The sequence below is a fragment of the Procambarus clarkii genome, chromosome 48, assembly GCF_040958095.1.
Source record: "Procambarus clarkii isolate CNS0578487 chromosome 48, FALCON_Pclarkii_2.0, whole genome shotgun sequence".
In the NCBI taxonomy this organism is placed as follows: domain Eukaryota; kingdom Metazoa; phylum Arthropoda; class Malacostraca; order Decapoda; family Cambaridae; genus Procambarus; species Procambarus clarkii.
The window spans coordinates 7,728,095-7,748,766 of record NC_091197.1 but is presented as its reverse complement, the minus strand read 5'-3'; the positions used below and the strand labels follow the sequence as shown (position 1 = coordinate 7,748,766).

General features: G+C 43.8%; 1 protein-coding gene across 1 annotated transcript in view; it reads right to left on the bottom strand.

Annotated features, from left to right (window-relative positions):
- Window positions 1–782: 782 nt before the first annotated feature.
- The window catches only part of LOC123764906 (dynein regulatory complex protein 10), a 48,101-nt gene continuing 28,211 nt past the window's right edge, over window positions 783–20,672 (bottom strand). The window contains exons 7-8 of the mRNA XM_045753104.2: window positions 4,666–4,752; window positions 783–1,963 (exon numbers count right to left, since the gene is read on the bottom strand). Of these exons, the coding sequence (XP_045609060.2) occupies window positions 1,838–1,963; window positions 4,666–4,752 (213 nt within the window). The 3' untranslated portion in view covers window positions 783–1,837. The remainder of the gene's footprint in view (window positions 1,964–4,665; window positions 4,753–20,672) is intronic.

Sequence of the window (20,672 nt, the reverse complement as noted above, 5' to 3'; positions counted from 1 at the left end):
TCCTAATGCATTCCATTTGTCAACCACTCTGACACTAAAAAAGTTCTTTCTAATATCTCTGTGGCTCATTTGGGCACTCAGTTTCCATTTGTGTGTGTGTGTGTGTGTGTGTGTGTGTGTGTGTGTGTGTGTGTGTGTGTGTGCTTGGCTGTGGTTCTGGACCTTGTTTCCCAGTTCCCGTGCGTTCTGGTGTTTCATCCTGTTTGTGTGTGTGGGCGTTTTGTTGCGTCCGACTCCTGCGTGCTCCGGTGCTGTGCTCCTGTTTGTGTGGGCTTATGCCTTGTGTGTGTGGCCCTTTTGGGTACTTTTATCAGTCATGCTTCATGTATTTTTCCCTTGTGTTATTTTAATTTTTTTTTGTGCCGCTGGCTTGTGTGTAGCTGCTCTGTGTGTGCCTTTGTGTTCTCTGTGTTACTCGTGTGGATCTTGTGTTATGCATGATTGGATTTTTTTTTAGGTTGTATTCTTGTGCCAAAAAAGTCTTCATGCTCTTGCATTTGTTTCTGTATAATGCTTGTTGTCTTAAGAGTTCTTTGGGTTCTTTACTATATACTTTGTCAGGCTTTGTATCTTTTTTATTGTGTTTATTGTACTTTTATAAATAAATAAAAAAAACTTCTGAATACTGCCAACTATTACTTAAGCCTTCAGCTCCAGGTGTCTTCAGCACCGAGTCGCCTATTATTCACTAATCATCGGCAAATTTGTAAATGTTGCTACTCAAACCTGAATCTAAATCATTTATATATATATTATAAACAACAGAGGTCCCAGGACAGAGCCTTGAGGCACTCCCCTTACAACATTTTCCCACTCAGACTTAACCCCTTTTATATTATCTGTTTTCTTTGGTATAGTCATGCCCTAATCCAACTTGATATAGCACCCCCAATACCATGAGCCTCGGGGTATTGAAGAGGTGTTAACTGTACACTTGGGAAGAGATGTTAATTGTGGACTGTATAATTAGTGGACAAAGTAGAATTAAGACCCATCTCATTACCTGCACATAAGCCAATGAGAATATTGAGAAAGTACATTACTGACAATGACATAATACACTTGCTACATTGTCATTCTTATTTATTTTATTTATTTATTTATGTTTATTTATATACAAGTTACATTGGGGGTTAACGGAGAATATAGAAAATAAGTTAAATTAACATTCTTGTAAAGCCACTAACACGCATAGCGTTTCGGGCAAGTTCTTTTTTCTACTTCAATTCAATTCATGCTTTTGATCTCAATTAGTTTTATTTTTAATTAGTTTGTTTTTATGCTTTTTTTCCCCATATCTTGCCCGAAATTCTGTGCGTATTAGTGGCTTTAGGCATAATATATACTAGCTCTATTTAGAAATCCAACATTCTGTTTGTAACTCATTTTATAGACTTATTGTTTACATTTCTTATACATCTACAGAAATAAGTCTCATTTCAGAGACTTATTGACATAAATAATACGTGTGTGGCATGAGACAATAGATACCTTTGTCTTATCATAGCTCAGCCAGTGACTAGAATGCTTGAGTTAAGCACTAGAGAACCCCACCCGCCTCATGGGAACAACGGCTAAGACTATACATTTAGCCTACCAGCTGTGGAAAAACAATCTCCCACACCGCTTGACTTTGAACGTGAATATGAGTAATTCATTATTCGTGAGTCTAGGACAGGAAGGGAGACTTTCCTTTCTGTTTCTAAAGTAAGCTGTGTTGTAGATGGACCTTCACTCTTTATACAATTATCTGGGTGGAATTAATTAAGATGTTATCAACATATGGAAATAAAATATTAGAGAAGAGTATTAAGTTTGAGAAGTATTCTCTTCACAATCACTTCTTGGCATCTTTTGGTCTCTTCTTCTTCTTCTTCTGCGCCTTCTTCAGCATTTTACGCATCTTGTAGTGCTGCCAGGCCCTCTGGATGGTGCGCGCTGCGTGCTCCCTCCGGAACTCAGCCTGCAGGGAGTAAGTAATTATCAAAAGAAGGTACAAGTCCAGGCAACACAGCACTACCCCCAGAGTATTTAACTAGGATTAACAATTTCCTAGATATTATTCAGGATAAAATACGTGAGCAGGAAGACAAAACGATTGTGGTCATAGAAATCAGACACGAAGGATCATTTGACTAAAAAAAAAATGAGAACTAAATTTCCAATCATCTTCAAATCTATGCACTCTGAAGTAGATGCGTAACTGTTAGCGGAACAGAGCCGGTCAGGCAGCAAGAGGCATGTTTCAATTACATCAAGTGCCTAAACGCTAACAATATGTTGCCAATACGTAACCTACTCAGAGGTATTTTACACGTCCTGCCTCCGTAACAGGAGGAAAACAGGATGCTTTTTCATCTAAAAGGGTTATAAACACATGGAACCGCATACCCGCCGAAGCCGTAAAAGCCAAAACACTGCTGCAGTTTACGATTCAGCTAGATAAAATCATCAGGACAAATGGGGTCGGGGGACATTTGACAAGCTGCCTGCTTCCTGTCCTCGTCGAGGCCACTTAGAGAGATGGGGACCCTCAGGTGAAAGAATTCCGAATGTCGGTACCGACAGGAATGTGTGAAGGAGATCGGCTGTGAGTGCGAGACCAGGAGAAGGGTCATCAAACGTGGAGGACGCAAGTGAAGACTGAAGATGGCGCTCTGAGGGGCCTCCCGTGGCACTGGACGTGATGACAGCCATGAGGAGAGGGCAGGACCGCATACGCAGGATGGTAAGGCGAGGACAGGGAGGCAGAGACGAGGAAGTGAGAAGAGGGACCACACACGGCACCATATTGTGGATATTTAGGAGATACATCCCACGAGATCTGAGTTGCGAGGACACGGAGATGATGGTTCTGGAGCGCGGGACGTGGCTCTAAGATTCCTGCAGAGCCGCCGCCTGAATATATTAAACGTCCATGAAGAAGCCGATGAAGAGGCGCAAGAAAAAAAAAAAAATTTCGTGTGCCTCTCATATTTCTACTCTAGATCTGGAATAATGTCACCTACTGTGGGGGGACTTCAACAGCTGGACCCCACAGTCAACTGGAAGTGGGGGATAAGGAACAGAATCAATATGAGAAGGATCCCAACCTCAGCCTCACTAGCAACTCTCCCTTGGGTCGCTCAACTGATCAAACAGCAGCTGCCAATCATAAACGGTGGCAGCAACATCAGCAGCAGTCACAACAGGTGACGGAGCTGCTCTTGCAGCCGCTGCAACATGAGAAAAAATCCACCAACGATATTGCAGAGCTACTCACGTGTGTGAGGGAACTTGTAAGCAATGACTGCCACCCAAACCCTTCCTCTCCCTCCCTGAACCCTCCAAACATGTGTCCCTGCCAGTCAGATGAAACTTCTAGTGATCTTGAATCCTGGGGTAGTGGAACCCTTCCACGTAAGTTAGTTGCCGAAGCTATATTGAAAACGACTCTTATAGATAAAGACAGACAAAAGTGTACTAAACAATTGAAGGCAAATGTGTTACACTGGTAATGTGCTAAAAAATGATCCAGAACTTATACTGTATTGAAATTTATATAAATAGTTTTAAAAATGTAAATGTTCGCTTGTTAAAAGTCGCTAATCTCAAAGTTTTTTACTGATTGCTTTGAAATTTTCACATAACGTTCCATTCGCATCCGAGTGGTTATATATATATATATATTATATATATATATAATGCGTTAATGCGTTATGTGTGGTTTCCTCCGAGGCTATGGGTCCCCCTTCTTCCAGCCAGAGGTGGTACTCCCTTCCCTATTAAAAAAAAAAAAAAAAAAAAAAAAATTATATATATATATATATATATATATATATATATATATATATATATATATATATATATATATATATATATATATATATATATATATATATATATATATATAATATGTCGTACCTAGTAGCCAGAACGCACTTCTCTGCCTACTATGCAAGGCCCGATTTGCCTAATAAGCCAAGTTTTCATGAATTAATTGTTTTTCGACTACCTAACCTAACCTAACTTTTTCGGCTACCTAACCTAACCTAACATATAAAGATAGGTTAGGTTAGGTTAGGTTAGGTAGGGTTGGTTAGGTTCGGTCATATATCTACGTTAATTTTAACTCCAATAAAATTTTTTTTACCTCATACGTAATGAAATAGGTAGCTTTATCATTTCATAAGAAAAAAATTAGAGAAAATATATTAATTCAGGAAAACTTGGCTTATTAGGCAAATCGGGCCTTGCATAGTAGGCTGAGAAGTGCGTTCTGGCTACTAGGTACGACATATATATATATATAATATGACTGAAAACTCACACCCCAGAAGTGACTCGAACCCATACTCCCAGGAGCAACGCAACTAGTATCTACAGGACGCCTTAATCCGCTTGACCATCACGACCGGACATAAGGAAGTGATAGCCGAAGCTATTTGAACCACTTCCCCGGTCTATAATTGATAGATTGGTGGATGAATAGGTGAATGGAGGAATGGATTGGCGGGTGAGGGGATTGATGGATGAATGAATTGATGGATGTATTGTATTGATATATAAATTAATAGACAGAGGAATACGTAGACAAACGAATGGATAGACAAATGAATGTACTGATAGATGAATGAATTGATGTATGAATCAACAAATGTGTGACAAGACACATGGATACACCACCTGCATGGCTGCCATCCTCTCCTCTTCAATTCGCTGCTTCTCAGCCAGTATTTCCATGTATCTCTTCTCAACAGTTTCCAGCGACTCCTGTGTGTGATCAATCAATCAACTGTCAGTCTCTATACAGAAATTTCTTAAGATTGAGATATAAAAGTGGATTGAAGGGTATATCAGGGGGGATATTAACAAGATGCTCAATATATCCACACAAAATAGAACAGGAAACAAGGTATATTGCTTCCTGTTTTACTAAGGAAAGACCTGGGTAAATACTGGTTTGGAAATAGGTTGGTTGATCTATGGAGTAAGTAATCGGGAAAGTATTAGAGGTGGGATCACTTGAGTGTTTCAAGCGTAGGTTACACACACATATGAATGACTTTGGGGGATATCTGTACGAGCTGCCACGTATAGGCCAATAGGTCTATTGGAGTTTCACTTACATATATGTTCCAATTAATAATAATTTAAGCAAAAAGTCATTGATTGAATAATGGTAACAATGCATCATGCAGTGATTGTGGAGTGACAGTGTTGGAGTGATGTTGATGGTGACAGTGTTGGAGTGATGTTGATGGTGACAGTGTTGGAGTGATGTTGATGGTGACAGTGTTGGAGTGATGTTGATGGTGACAGTGTTGGAGTGATGTTGATGGTGACAGTGTTGGAGTGATGTTGATGGTGACAGTGTTGGAGTGATGTTGATGGTGACAGTGTTGGAGTGATGTTGATGGTGACAGTGTTGGAGTGATGTTGATGGTGACAGTGTTGGAGTGGTGTTGATGGTGACAGTGTTGGAGTGATGTTGAAGGTGACAGTGTTGGAGTGATGTTGATGGTGACAGTGTTGGAGTGATGTTGATGGTGACAGTGTTGGAGTGATGTTGATGGTGACAGTGTTGGAGTGATGTTGATGGTGACAGTGTTGGAGTGATGTTGATGGTGACAGTGTTGGAGTGATGTTGATGGTGACAGTGTTGGAGTGATGTTGATGGTGACAGTGTTGGAGAACGTCAACCATGACACCTGCTCGCGAAGTGTAGGTGTTGAGGGGTGAGTGTTGAGTAGCGAGTGTTGCAACTCGTTCTCGCACAAGACAGCACATATATGACTTAATGCTTATAGTCAATATTTTACTTATGAATTATTTATATGTGGTATTTTCCTAGTTATTTTTTTTCAAGGCACTAACTCTTCCTTACGTACCAATTTACGTCTCACAGTACCCGTCCATCGTCGTGGACAGCGGAATAGTCGTGATTGGTTCAATTATAATGACAACTGTAGTTTGCAGGTCTAACATTGGTTGTGAAATTTACCTACTATTGTCCATACTCTTAGAATATTACAGATCAGCTACATCCTGTAGAAGGCTCGTAGTTTTGTTTTGAGAAATATCAGTTGTTATCAGTAAATTATAAAAAGCACTATAAATTATTACATAGAATAAGAGAGCTTCAACAATCAACATTATATACAATAGTCTGTGCTTTAAAAATCTTTAAAGAATGTATTGTAGGAATGTTTACAGAAAACGATACTATGTTGGAATGTCTATGGGATAAACTACTGCAAACAGGTGACAGGTTTTCGCAGCTGGCGGGCAAAATTCGCGATTTTCGCCGCTACCGGCCAAAAATAGCGCGATTTTCGCTGCTAGCGGCCAAAAATCGGGCGATTTTTGCCGCTAACTGCCGAAAACCGCGCTATTTTCGACGCTAGCGGCCAAAAACTATGCGATTCTGCCCGAAACGCTGCGCGTGCTAGTGGCTTTACAAGACTGTAATTACCATATTTGTATCCTCACATTCCTTATGTACATTCTTGTATATGCATAAATAAATAAATAAATAAATAAATAAATTTTTGCAGCTGGCTGGCAAAAATCGCGCGAATTTCGCCGCTACCTGCCAAAAACCGCGCGATTTTCGCCGCTAGCGGCCAAAAACCATGCGATTTTCGCAGCTGGCGGGCAAAAATAGCGCGATTTTTGCCGCTACTGGCCAAAAACCGCGCGACTTTTGCCGCTAGCGGCCAAAAACCATGCGATTTTTGCAGCTGGCGGGCAAAAATAGCGCTATTTTTGCCGCTACCGGACAAAAACCGCGCGATTTTCGCCGCTACCGGCCAAAAACCATGCGATTTTCGCAGCTGGCGGGCAAAAATCGCGATTTTCGCCGCTACCGGCCAAAAATAGCGCAAATTTCACCGCTAGCGGCCGAAAACTGTGCGATTTTCGCCGCTAGTGGCCAAAAATCGGGCGATTTTTGCCGCTAACGGCCGAAAACCGCGCTATTTTGCGCAAAAACCATGCGATTTTCGCAGCTGGCGGGCAAAAATCGCGATTTTCGCCGCTACCAGCCAAAAATAGCGCGATTTTCGCCGCTACTGGCCAAAAACCGCGCGATTTTCGCCGCAAGCGGCCAAAAACCATGCGATTTTCGCAGCTGGCGGGCAAAAATCGCGATTTTCGCCACTACCGGCCAAAAATAGCGCGATTTTCGCCGCTAGCGGCCAAAAACCGTGCGATTTTAGCTGCTAGCGGCCAAAAATCGGGCGATTTTTGCCGCTAACTGCCGAAAACCGCGCTATTTTCGACGCTAGCGGCCAGAAACCATGCGATTTTTGCAGCTGGCTGGCAAAAATCGCGCGAATTTCGCCGCTACCTGCCAAAAACTGCGCGATTTTCGCCGCTAGCGGCCAAAAACCATGCGATTTTCGCAGCTGGCGGGCAAAAATAGCGCGATTTTTGCCACTACCGGCCAAAAACCGCGCGACTTTTGCCGCTAGCGGCCAAAAACCATGCGATTTTTGCAGCTGGCGGGCAAAAATAGCGCTATTTTCGCCGCTACCCGACAAAAACCGCGCGATTTTCGCCGCTAGCGGCCAAAAACCATGCGATTTTCGCAGCTGGCGGGCAAAAATCGCGATTTTCGCCGCTACCGGCCAAAAACCGTGCGATTTTCGCCACTAGCGGCCAAAAATTGCGCGATTTTCGCCGCTAGCGGATTTTCGCCACTAGCGGCCAAAAACCATGCGATTTTCGCAGCTGGCGGGCAAAAATCGCGATTTTCGCCACTACCGGCCAAAAATAGCGCGATTTTCGCCGCTAGCGGCCGAAAACCGTGCGATTTTCGCCGCTAGTGGCCAAAAATCGGGCGATTTTTGCCGCTAACGGCGGAAAACCGCGCTATTTTGCGCAAAAACCATGCAATTTTCGCAGCTGGCGGGCAAAAATCGCGATTTTCGCCGCTACCGGCCAAAAATAGCGTGATTTTCGCCGCTACCGGCCAAAAATCGCGCGATTTTCGCTGCTAGCGGCCAAAAACCATGCGATTTTCACAGCTGGCGGGCAAGAATCACGATTTTCGCCGCTACCGGCCAAAAATAGCGCGATTTTCGCCGCTAGCGGCCAAAAACCGTGCGATTTTCGCCGCTAGCGGCCAAAAACCATGCGATTCTCGAAGCTGGCGGGCAAAAATCGCGATTTTCGCTGCTACCGGCTAAAAACCGCGCGATTTTCGCCGCTACCGGCCAAAAACCATGCGATTTTCGAAGCTGGCGGGCAAAAATAACGCTATTTTCGCCGCTAACGGCCAAAAACCGCGCGATTTTCGCCGCTAGCGGCCAAATACTATGCGATTTTCGAAGCTGGCGGGCAAAAATCGCGATTTTCGCCGCTACCGGCCAAAAATAGCGCGATTTTCGACAATAGCGGCCAAAAACCGTGCGATTTTCGCCGCTAGCGGCCAAAAATCGGGCGATTTTTACCGCTAACGGCCGAAAACCGCGCTATTTTGCGCAAAAACCATGCGATTTTCACCGCTGGCAGGCAAAAATCGCGATTTTCGCCGCTACCGGCCAAAAATAGCGCGATTTTCGCCGCTACCGGCCAAAAACTGAGCGATTCTCGCCGCTAGTGGCCAAAAACCATGCGATTTTCGCAGCTGGCGGGCAAAAATCGCGATTTTCGCCGCTACCGGCCAAAAATAGCGCGATTTTCGCCGCTAGCGGCCAAAAACCGTGCGATTTTCGCCGCTAGCGGATGAAAAAATTTCGCGATTTTCGCCGCTAGCGGCCAAAAACCATGCGATTTTTGCAGCTGGCGGGCAAAAATAGCGCCATTTTCGCCGCTACCGGCCAAAAACCGCGCGATTTTCGACGCTAGCGGCCAAAAACCGTGCGATTTTCGCCGCTAGTGGCTAAAAATCGGGCGATTTTTGCCGCTAACGGCCGAAAACCGCGCTATTTTGCGCAAAAACAATTCGATTTTCGCAGCTGGCTGACAAAAATCGCGATTTTCGCCGCTACCGGCCAAAAATAGCGTGATTTTCGCCACTACCGGCCAAAAATCGCGCGATTTTCGCCGCTAGCGGCCAAAAACCATGCGATTTTTGCAGCTGGCGGGCAAAAATCGCGATTTTCGAAGCTACCGGCCAAAAATCGCGCGATTTTCGCCGCTAGCGGCCAAAAACCGTGCGATTTTCGCCGCTAGCGGCCAAAAATTGCGCGATTTTCGCCGCTAGCTGCCAAAAACCATGCGATTTTTGCAGCTGGCGGGCAAAAATCGCGATTTTCGTCGCTACCGGCCAAAAATAGCGCGATTTTCGCCGCTAGCGGCCAAAAACCATGCGATTTTCGTCGCTAGCGGCTAAAAATTGCGCGATTTTCGCCGCTAGCGGCCAAAAACCATGCGATTTTTGCAGCTGGCGGGCAAAAATAGCGCTATTTTCGCCGCTACCGGCCAAAAACCGCGCGATTTTCGCCGTTAGCAACCAAAAACTATGCGATTTTCGCAGCTGGCAGGCAAAAATAGCGCTATTTTCGCCGCTACCGGCCAAAAACCGTGCGATTTTCGCCGCTAGCGGCCAAAAATCGGGCGATTTTTGCCGCTAACGGCCGACAACAGCGCTATTTTGCGCAAAAACCATGCGATTTTCGCAGCTGGCGGGCAAAATTCGCGATTTTCGCCGCTACCGGCCAAAAATAGCGCGATTTTCGCCGCTAGCGGCCAAAAACCGCGCGATTTTCGCCGCTAGCGGCCAAAAACCTTGCGATTTTCGCAGCTGGCAGGCAAAAATCGCGATTTTCGCCGCTACCGGCCAAAAATTGCGCGATTTTCGCCGCTAGAGACCAAAAATCGGGCGATTTTTGCCGCTAACGGCCGAAAACCGCGCTATTTTGCGCAAAAACAATTCGATTTTCGCAGCTGGCTGACAAAAATCGCGATTTTCGCCGCTACCGGCCAAAAATAGCGTGATTTTCGCCACTACCGGCCAAAAATAGCGCGATTTTCGCCGCTAGCGGCCAAAAACCATGCGATTTTCGTCGCTAGCGGCTAAAAATTGCGCGATTTTCGCCGCTAGCGGCCAAAAACCATGCGATTTTTGCAGCTGGCGGGCAAAAATAGCGCTATTTTCGCCGCTACCGGCCAAAAATCGCGCGATTTTCGCCGTTAGCAACCAAAAACTATGCGATTTTCGCAGCTGGCGGGCAAAATTCGCGATTTTCGCCGCTACCGGCCAAAAATAGCGCGATTTTCGCCGCTAGCGGCCAAAAACCGCGCGATTTTCGCCGCTAGCGGCCAAAAACCTTGCGATTTTCGCAGCTGGCAGGCAAAAATCGCGATTTTCGCCGCTACCGGCCAAAAATTGCGCGATTTTCGCCGCTAGCGGCCAAAAACCTTGCGATTTTCGCAGCTGGCGGGCAAAAATAGCGCTATTTTCGCCGCTACCGGCCAAAAACCGTGCGATTTTCGCCGCTAGCGGCCAAAAATCGGGCGATTTTTGCCGCTAACGGCCGACAACAGCGCTATTTTGCGCAAAAACCATGCGATTTTCGCAGCTGGCGGGCAAAATTCGCGATTTTCGCCGCTACCGGCCAAAAACCGCGCGATTTTCGCCGGTAGCGGCCAAAAACCATGCGATTTTCGCAGCTGGCGGGCAAAAATCGCGATTGTCGCCACTACCGGCCAAAAATAGCGTGATTTTCGCCGCTAGCGGCCAAAAACCGTGAGATTTTCGCCGCTAACTGCCGAAAACCGCGCTATTTTCGAAGCTAGCGGCCAGAAACCATGCGATTTTTGCCAAAAAATCGGTTGGCAAAAATCGCGCGAATTTCGCCGCTACCTGCCAAAAACCGCGCGATTTTCGCCGCTAGCGGCCAAAACCCATGCGATTTTCGAAGCTGGCGGGCAAAAATAGCGCGATTTTTGCCGCTACCGGCCAAAAACCGCGCGACTTTTCCCGCTAACGGCCAAAAACCATGCGATTTTTGCAGCTGGCGGGCAAAAATAGCGCTATTTTCGCCGCTACTGGACAAAAACCGCGCGATTTTCGCCGCTAGCGGCCAAAAATCATGCGATTTTCGCAGCTGGCGGGCAAAAATCGCGATTTTCGCCGCTACCGGCCAAAAATAGCGCGATTTTCGCCAATAGCGGCCAAAAACCGTGCGATTTTCGCCGCTAGTGGCCAAAAATCGGGCGATTTTTGCCGCTAACGGCCGAAAACCGCGCTATTTTGCGCAAAAACCATGCGATTTTCGCCGCTACCGGCCAAAAATCGCGCGATTTTCGCCGCTAGCTGCCAAAAACCATGCGATTTTCGCAGCTGGCGGGCATAAATCGCGATTTTCGCCGCTACCGGCCAAAAATAGCGCGATTTTCACCGCTAGCGGCCAAAAACCGTGCGATTTTCGCCGCTAGCGGCCAAAAATTGCGCGATTTTCGCCGCTAGCGGCCAAAAACCATGCGATTTTTGCAGCTGGCGGGCAAAAATAGCGCTATTTTCGCCGCTACCGGCCAAAAACCGTGCGATTTTCGCCGCTAGCGACCAAAAACTATGCGATTTTCGCAGCTGGCGGGCAAAAATCGCGATTTTCGCCGCTACTGGCCAAAAATAGCACGTTTCGCCAATAGCGGCCAAAAACCGTGCGATTTTTGCCGCTAACGGCCGAAAACAGCGCTATTTTGAGCAAAAACCATGCGATTTTCGCAGCTGGCGGGCAAAATTCGCGATTTTCGCCGCTACCAGCCAAAAATAGCGCGATTTTCGCCGCTAGCGGCCAAAAATCGGTCGATTTTTGCCGGTAACGGCCGAAAACCGCGCTATTTTGCGCAAAAACCATGCAATTTTCGCAGCTGGCGGCCAAAAATCGCGATTTTCGACGCTACCGGCCAAAAATAGCGCGATTTTCGCCGCTACCGGCCAAAAACCGCGCGATTTTCGCCGCTAGCGGCCAAAAACCATGCGATTTTCGCAGCTGGCGGGCAAAAATCGCGCTTTTCGCCACTACCGGCCAAAAATAGCGCGATTTTCCCTGCTAGCGGCCAAAAACCGTGCGATTTTCGCCGCTAGCGGCCAAAAATCGGGCGATTTTTGCCGCTAACTGCCGAAAACCGCGCTATTTTCGACGCTTGCGGCCAGAAACCATGCGATTTTGGCAGCTAGTTGGCAAAAATCGCGCGAATTTCGCCGCTACCTGCCAAAAACCGCGCGATTTTCGCCGCTAGCGGCCAAAAACCATGCGATTTTCGAAGCTGGCGGGCAAAAATATCGCGATTTTTGCCGCTACCGGCCAAAAACCGCGCGACTTTTGCCGCTAGCGGCCAAAAACCATGCGATTTTTGCAGCTGGCGGGCAAAAATAGCGCTATTTTCGCTGCTACCGGACAAAAACCGCGCGATTTTCGCCGCTAGCGGCCAAAAACCATGCGATTTTCGCAGCTGGCGGGCAAAAAACGCGATTTTCGCCGCTCCCGGCCAAAAATAGCGCGATTATCGCCGCTAGCGGCCGAAAACCGTGCGATTTTCGCCGCTAGTGGCCAAAAATCGGGGGATTTTTGCCGCTAACGGCCGAAAACTGCGCTATTTTGCGCTAAAACCATGCGATTTTCGCAGCTACCGGGCAAAAATCGCGATTTTCGCCGCTACCGGCCAAAAATAGCGTGATTTTCGCCAATAGCGGCCGAAAACCGCGCTATTTTGCGCAAAAACCATGCAATTTTTGCAGCTGGCGGGCAAAAATCGCGATTTTCGCCGCTATCGGCCAAAAATAGCGCGATTTTCGCCGAAACCAGCCAAAAACCGCGCGATTTTCGCCGCTAGCGGCCAAAAACCATGCGATTTTCGCAGCTGGCGGGCAAAATACGCGATTTTCGCCGCTACCGGCCAAAAATAGCGCGATTTTCGCCGCTAGCGGCCAAAAACCATGCGATTTTTTCAGTGGGCGGGCAAAAATTTTGCATTTTGGCCAAAATGTCTGAAATGTCGGAAATTTGACTCCTGAGCGTGATTTTTAAGCCGAATTCTGACTCTCTACATCTATTTTCAGTTTCAAATTACGACTTTTTATACCGAAAATATGCCAATTACTGTAAACGGCGATGGGTTATATTTTGCCCAAACCCCCCTGCAGTTTTCAAAATGTCTGAAATGTCGGAAATTTGACTCCTGAGCATGATTTTTCATCCGAATTCTAACTCTCTGCACCTATTTTCAGTTTCAAATTACGACTTTTTATACCGAAAATATGCCAATTACTGAAAACGGCGATGGGTCATATTTTGCCCAAACCCCCCTGCAATTTTCAAAATGTCTGAAATGTCGGAAATTTGACTCCTGAGCGTGATTTTTGAGCCGAATTCGGACTCTCTGCACCTATTTTCAGTTTCAAATTACGAATTTTTATACCGAAAATATGCCAATTACTGAAAACGGCGATGGGTCATATTTTGCCCAAACCCCCCCTGCAGTTTTTAGAATGTCTGAAATGTCGGAAATTTGACTCTTAAGCGTGATTTTTGAGCCGAATTCTGACTCTCTGCACCTATTTCCAGTTTCAAATTACGACTTTTTCTACCGAAAATATGCCAATTACTGAAAACAGCGATGGGTCATATTTTACCCAAACCCCCCTGCAGTTTTCAAAATGTCTGAAATGTCGGAAATTTGACTCCTGAGCGTGATTTTTGAGCCGAATTCTGACTCTCTGCACCTATTTTCAGTTTCAAATTACGACGTTTCATACCGAAAATATGCCAATTACTGAAAACAGCAATGGGTCATATTTTGCCCAAACCCCCCTGCAATTTTTAAAATGTCTGAAATGTCGGAAATTTGACTCCTGAGCGTGATTTTTGAGCCGAATTCTGACTCTCTACACCTATTTTCAGTTTCAAATTACGACATTTCATACCGAAAATATGCCAATTACTGAAAACGGCGATGGGTCATATTTTGCCCAAACCCCCCTGCAGTTTTTAAATGTCTAAAATGTCGGAAATTTGACTCCTGAGCGTGATTTTCGAGCCGAATTCTGACTCTCTACACCTATTTTCAGTTTCAAATTACGACGTTTCATACCGAAAATATGCCAATTACTGAAAACGGCGATGGGTCATATTTTGCCCAAACCCCCCTGCAGTTTTAAAAATGTTTGAAATGTCGGAAATTTGACTCCTGAGCGTGATTTTTGAGCCGAATTGTGACTCTCTGCAGCTATTTTCAGTTTCAAATTACGACTTTTTATACCGAAAATATGCCAATTACTGTAAACGGCGATGGGTCATATTTTGCCCAAACCCCCCTGCAGTTTTCAAAATGTCTGAAATGTCGGAAATTTGACTCCTGAGCGTGATTTTTTTTGCCGAATTCTGACTCTCTGCACCTATTTTCAGTTTCAAATTACGACGTTTCATACCGAAAATATGCCAATTACTGAAAACAGCGATGGGTCATATTTTGCCCAAACCCCCCTGCAGTTTTTAAAATGTCTGAAATGTCGGAAATTTTACTCCTGAGCGTGATTTTTGAGCCGAATTCTGACTCTCTGCACCTATTTTCAGTTTCAAATTACGAAGTTTCATACCGAAAATATGCCAATTACTGAAAACGGCGATGGGTCATATTTTGCCCAAACTCCCCTGCAGTTTTCAAAATATCTGAAATGTCCGAAATTTGACTTATGAGCGTGATTTTTGAGCCGAATTCTGACTCTCTGCACCGATTTTCATTTTCAAACTACGACTTTTTATACCGAAAATATGCCAATTACTGAAAACGGCGATGGGTCATATTTTGCCTGCAGTTTTCAAAATGTCTGAAATGTCGGAAATTTGACTCCTGAGCGTGATTTTCCAGCCGAATTCTGACTCTCTGCACCTATTTTCAGTTTCAAATTACGACTTTTCATACCGAAAATATGCCAATTACTGAAAACAGCGATGGGTCATATTTTGGCCAAACCCCCCTGCAGTTTTTAAAATGTCTGAAATGTCGGAAATTTGACTCCTGAGCGTGATTTTTAAGCCAAATTCTGACTCTCTGCAGCTATTTTCAGTTTCAAATTACGACTTTTTATACCGAAAATATGCCAATTACTGAAAACGGCGATGGGTCATATTTTGACCAAACCCCCCTGCAGTTTTTAAAATGTTTGAAATGTCGGAAATTTGACTCCTGAGCGTGATTTTTGAGCCGAATTGTGACTCTCTGCAGCTATTTTCAGTTTCAAATTACGACTTTTTATACCGAAAATATGCCAATTACTGTAAACGGCGATGGGTCATATTTTGCCCAAACCCCCCTGCAGTTTTCAAAATGTCTGAAATGTCGGAAATTTGGCTCCTGAGCGTGATTTTTTATCCGAATTCTGACTCTCTGCACCTATTTTTAGTTTCAAATTACGAATTTTTATACCGAAAATATGCCAATTACTGAAAATGGCGATGGGTCATATTTTGCCCAAACCCCCCCTGCAGTTTTCAAAATGTCTGAAATGTCGGAAATTTGACTCCTGAGCGTGATTTTTGAGCCGAATTCTGACTCTCTGCACCTATTTTTAGTTTCAAATTACGACTTTCTATACCGAAAATATGCCAATTACTGAAAACGGCGATGGGTCATATTTTGCCCAAACCCCCCTGCAGTTTTCAAAATGTCTGAAATGTCGGAAATTTGACTCCTGAGCATGATTTTTCATCCGAATTCTAACTCTCTGCACCTATTTTCAGTTTAAAATTACGACTTTTTATACCGAAAATATGCCAATTACTGAAAACGGCGATGGGTCATATTTTGCCAAACCCCCCTGCAATTTTCAAAATGTCTGAAATGTCGGAAATTTGACTCCTGAGCGTGATTTTTGAGCCGAATTCGGACTCTCTGCACCTATTTTCAGTTTCAAATTACGAATTTTTATACCGAAAATATGCCAATTACTGAAAACGGCGATGGGTCATAATTTGCCCAAACCCCCCCCTGCAGTTTTTAGAATGTCTGAAATGTCGGAAATTTGACTCTTGAGCGTGATTTTTGAGCCGAATTCTGACTCTCTGCACCTATTTCCAGTTTCAAATTACGACTTTTTCTACCGAAAATATGCCAATTACTGAAAACGGCGATGGGTCATATTTTACCCAAACCCCCCTGCAGTTTTCAAAATGTCTGAAATGTCGGAAATTTTACTCCTGAGCGTGATTTTTGAGCCGAATTCTGACTCTCTGCACCTATTTTCAGTTTCAAATTACGACGTTTCATACCGAAAATATGCCAATTACTGAAAACAGCAATGGGTCATATTTTGCCCAAACCCCCCTGCAATTTTTAAAATGTCTGAAATGTCGGAAATTTGACTCCTGAGCGTGATTTTTGAGCCGAATACTGACTCTCTGCACCTATTTTCAGTTTCAAATTACGACTTTTTATACCGAAAATATGCCAATTACTGAAAACGGCGATGGGTCATATTTTACACAAACCCCCCTGCAGTTTTCAAAATGTCTGAAATGTCGGAAATTTGACTCCTGAGCGTGATTTTTGAGCCGAATTCTGACTCTCTACACCTATTTTCAGTTTCAAATTACGACGTTTCATACCGAAAATATGCCAATTACTGAAAACGGCGATGGGTCATATTTTGCCCAAACCCCCCTGCAGTTTTAAAAATGTTTGAAATGTCGGAAATTTGACTCCTGAGCGTGATTTTTGAGCCGAATTGTGACTCTCTGCAGCTATTTTCAGTTTCAAATTACGACTTTTTATACCGAAAATATGCCAATTACTGTAAACGGCGATGGGTCATATTTTGCCCAAACCCCCCTGCAGTTTTCAAAATGTCTGAAATGTCGGAAATTTGACTCCTGAGCGTGATTTTTTAGCCGAATTCTGACTCTCTGCACCTATTTTCAGTTTCAAATTACGACGTTTCATACCGAAAATATGCCAATTACTGAAAACAGCGATGGGTCATATTTTGCCCAAACCCCCCTGCAGTTTTTAAAATGTCTGAAATGTCGGAAATTTTACTCCTGAGCGTGATTTTTGAGCCGAATTCTGACTCTCTGCACCTATTTTCAGTTTCAAATTACGAAGTTTCATACCGAAAATATGCCAATTACTGAAAACGGCGATGGGTCATATTTTGACCAAACCCTCCTGCAGTTTTCAAAATGTTTGAAATGTCGGAAATTTGACTCCTGGGCGTGATTTTTGAGCCGAATTGTGACTCTCTGCAGCTATTTTCAGTTTCAAACTACGACTTTTTATACCGAAAATATGCCAATTACTAAAAACGGCGATGGGTCAAATTTTACCCAAAGCCCCCTGCAGTTTTCAAAATATCTGAAATGTCGGAAATTTGACTCCTGAGCGTGATTTATGAGCCGAATTCTGACTCTCTGCACCTATTTTCATTTTCAAACTAGGACTTTTTATACCGAAAATATGCCAATTACTGAAAACGGCGATGGGTCATATTTTGCCCAACCCCTCCTGCAGTTTTCAAAATGTCTGAAATGTCGGAAATTTGACTCCTGAGCGTGATTTTCCAGCCGAATTCTGACTCTCTGCACCTATTTTCAGTTTCAAATTACGACTTTTCATACCGAAAATATGCCAATTACTGAAAACAGCGATGGGTCATATTTTGGCCAAACCCCCCTGCAGTTTTTAAAATGTCTGAAATGTCGGAAATTTGACTCCTGAGCGTGATTTTTAAGCCAAATTCTGACTCTCTGCAGCTATTTTCAGTTTCAAATTACGACTTTTTATACCGAAAATATGCCAATTACTGAAAACGGCGATGGGTCATATTTTGACCAAACCCTCCTGCAGTTTTCAAAATGTTTGAAATGTCGGAAATTTGACTCCTGGGCGTGATTTTTGAGCCGAATTGTGACTCTCTGCAGCTATTTTCAGTTTCAAATTACGACTTTTTATACCGAAAATATGCCAATTACTGTAAACGGCGATGGGTCATATTTTGCCCAAACCCCCCTGCAGTTTTCAAAATGTCTGAAATGTCGGAAATTTGGCTCCTGAGCGTGATTTTTTATCCGAATTCTGACTCTCTGCACCTATTTTTAGTTTCAAATTACGAATTTTTATACCGAAAATATGCCAATTACTGAAAATGGCGATGGGTCATATTTTGCCCAAACCCCCCTGCTGTTTTCAAAATGTCTGAAATGTCGGAAATTTGACTCCTGAGCGTGATTTTTGAGCCGAATTCTGACTCTCTGCACCTATTTTCAGTTTCAAATTACGACGTTTCATACCGAAAATATGCCAATTACTGTAAACGGCGATGGGTCATATTTTGCCCAAACCCCCCTGCAGTTTTCAAAATGTCTGAAATGTCGGAAATTTGACTCCTGAGCGTGATTTTTGAGCCGAATTCTGACTCTCTGCACCTATTTTCAGTTTCAATATACGACGTTTCATACCAAAAATATGCCAATTACTGAAAACGGCGATGGGTCATATTTTGCCCAAACCCCCCTGCAGTTTTCAAAATGTCTGAAATGTCGGAAATTTGACTCCTGAGCGTGATTTTTGAGCCGAATACTGACTCTCTGCACCTATTTTCAGTTTCAAATTACGACTTTTTATACCGAAAATATTCCAATTACTGAAAACGGCGATGGGTCATATTTTGCCCAAACCCCTCTGCAGTTTTCAAAATATCTGAAATGTCGGAAATTGGCTCCTGAGCGTGATTTTTGAGCCGAATTCTGACTCTCTGCACCTATTTTCAGTTTCAAATTACGACGTTTCATACCGAAAATATGCCAATTACTGAAAGCGGCGATGGGTCATATTTTGCCCAAACCCCTCTACAGTTTTCAAAATGTCTGAAATGTCTTAAATTTGAGTCCTGAGCGTGATTTTTTATCCGAATTCTGACTCTCTGCACCTATTTTCAGTTTCAAATTACGGTTTTTTATACCGAAAATATGCCAATTACTGAAAACGGCGATGGGTCATATTTTGACCAAACCCCCCTGCAGTTTTCAAAATGTCTGAAATGTCGGAAATTTGACTCCTGAGCGTGATTTTTGAGCCGATTTCTGACTCTCTGCACCTATTTTCAGTTTCAAATTACGACGTTTCATACCGAAAATATGCCAATTACTGAAAACAGCGATGGGTCATATTTTGCCCAAACCCCCCTGCAGTTTTTAAAATGTCTGAAATGTCGGAAATTTGGCTCCTGAGCGTGATTTTTTATCCGAATTCTGACTCTCTGCACCTATTTTTAGTTTCAAATTACGAATTTTTATACCGAAAATATGCCAATTACTGAAAATGGCGATGGGTCATATTTTGCCCAAACCCCCCTGCTGTTTTCAAAATGTCTGAAATGTCGGAAATTTGACTCCTGAGCGTGATTTTTGAGCCGAATTCTGACTCTCTGCACCTATTTTCAGTTTCAAATTACGACGTTTCATACCGAAAATATGCCAATTACTGTAAACGGCGATGGGTCATATTTTGCCCAAACCCCCCTGCAGTTTTCAAAATGTCTGAAATATCGGAAATTTGACTCCTGAGCGTGATTTTTGAGCCGAATTCTGACTCTCTGCACCTATTTTCAGTTTCAATATACGACGTTTCATACCGAAAATATGCCAATTACTGAAAACGGCGATGGGTCATATTTTGCCCAAACCCCCCTGCAGTTTTTAAAATGTCTGAAATGTCGGAAATTTGACTCCTGAGCGTGATTTTTGAGCCGAATTCTGACTCTCTGCACCTATTTTCAGTTACAAATTACGACGTTTCATACCGAAAATATGCCAATTACTGTAAACGGCGATGGGTCATATTTTGCCCAAACCCCCCTGCAGTTTTCAAAATGTCTGAAATGTCGGAAATTTGAATCCTGAGCGTGATTTTTTATCCGAATTCTGACTCTCTGCACCTATTTTCAGTTTCAAATTACGACTTTTTATACCGAAAATATGCCAATTACTGAAAACGGCGATGGGTCATATTTTGCCCAAACCCCCCTGCAGTTTTTAAAATGTCTGAAATGTCGGAAATTTGACTCCTGAGCGTGATTTTTGAGCCGAATTGTGACTCTCTGCAGCTATTTTCAGTTTCAAATTACGACTTTTTATACCGAAAATATGCCAATTACTGAAAACGTCGATGGGTCATATTTTGCCCAAACCCCCGTGCAGTTTTCAAAATGTCTGAAATGTCGGAAATTCGACTCCTGAGCGTGATTTTTGAGCCGAATTCTGACTCTCTGCACCTATTTTCAGTTTCAAATTACGACGTTTCATACCGAAAATATGCCAATTACTGTAAACGGCGATGGGTCATATTTTGCCCAAACCCCCCTGCAGTTTTCAAAATGTCTGAAATGTCGGAAATTTGACTCCTGAGCGTGATTTTTTATCCGAATTCTGACTCTCTGCACCTATTTTCAGTTTCAAATTACGACTTTTTATACCGAAAATATGCCAATTACTGAAAACGGCGATGGGTCATATTTTGCCCAAACCCCCCTGAAGTTTTCAAAATGTCTGAAATGTCGAAAATTTGACTCCTGAGTGTGATTTTTGAGCCGAATTCTGACTCTCTGCACCTATTTTCTGTTTCAAATTACGACGTTTCATACCGAAAATATGCCAATTACTAAAAACGGCGATGGGTCATATTTTGCCCAAACCCCCCCCTGCAGTTTTTAAAATGTCTGAAATGTCGGAAATTTGACTCCTGAG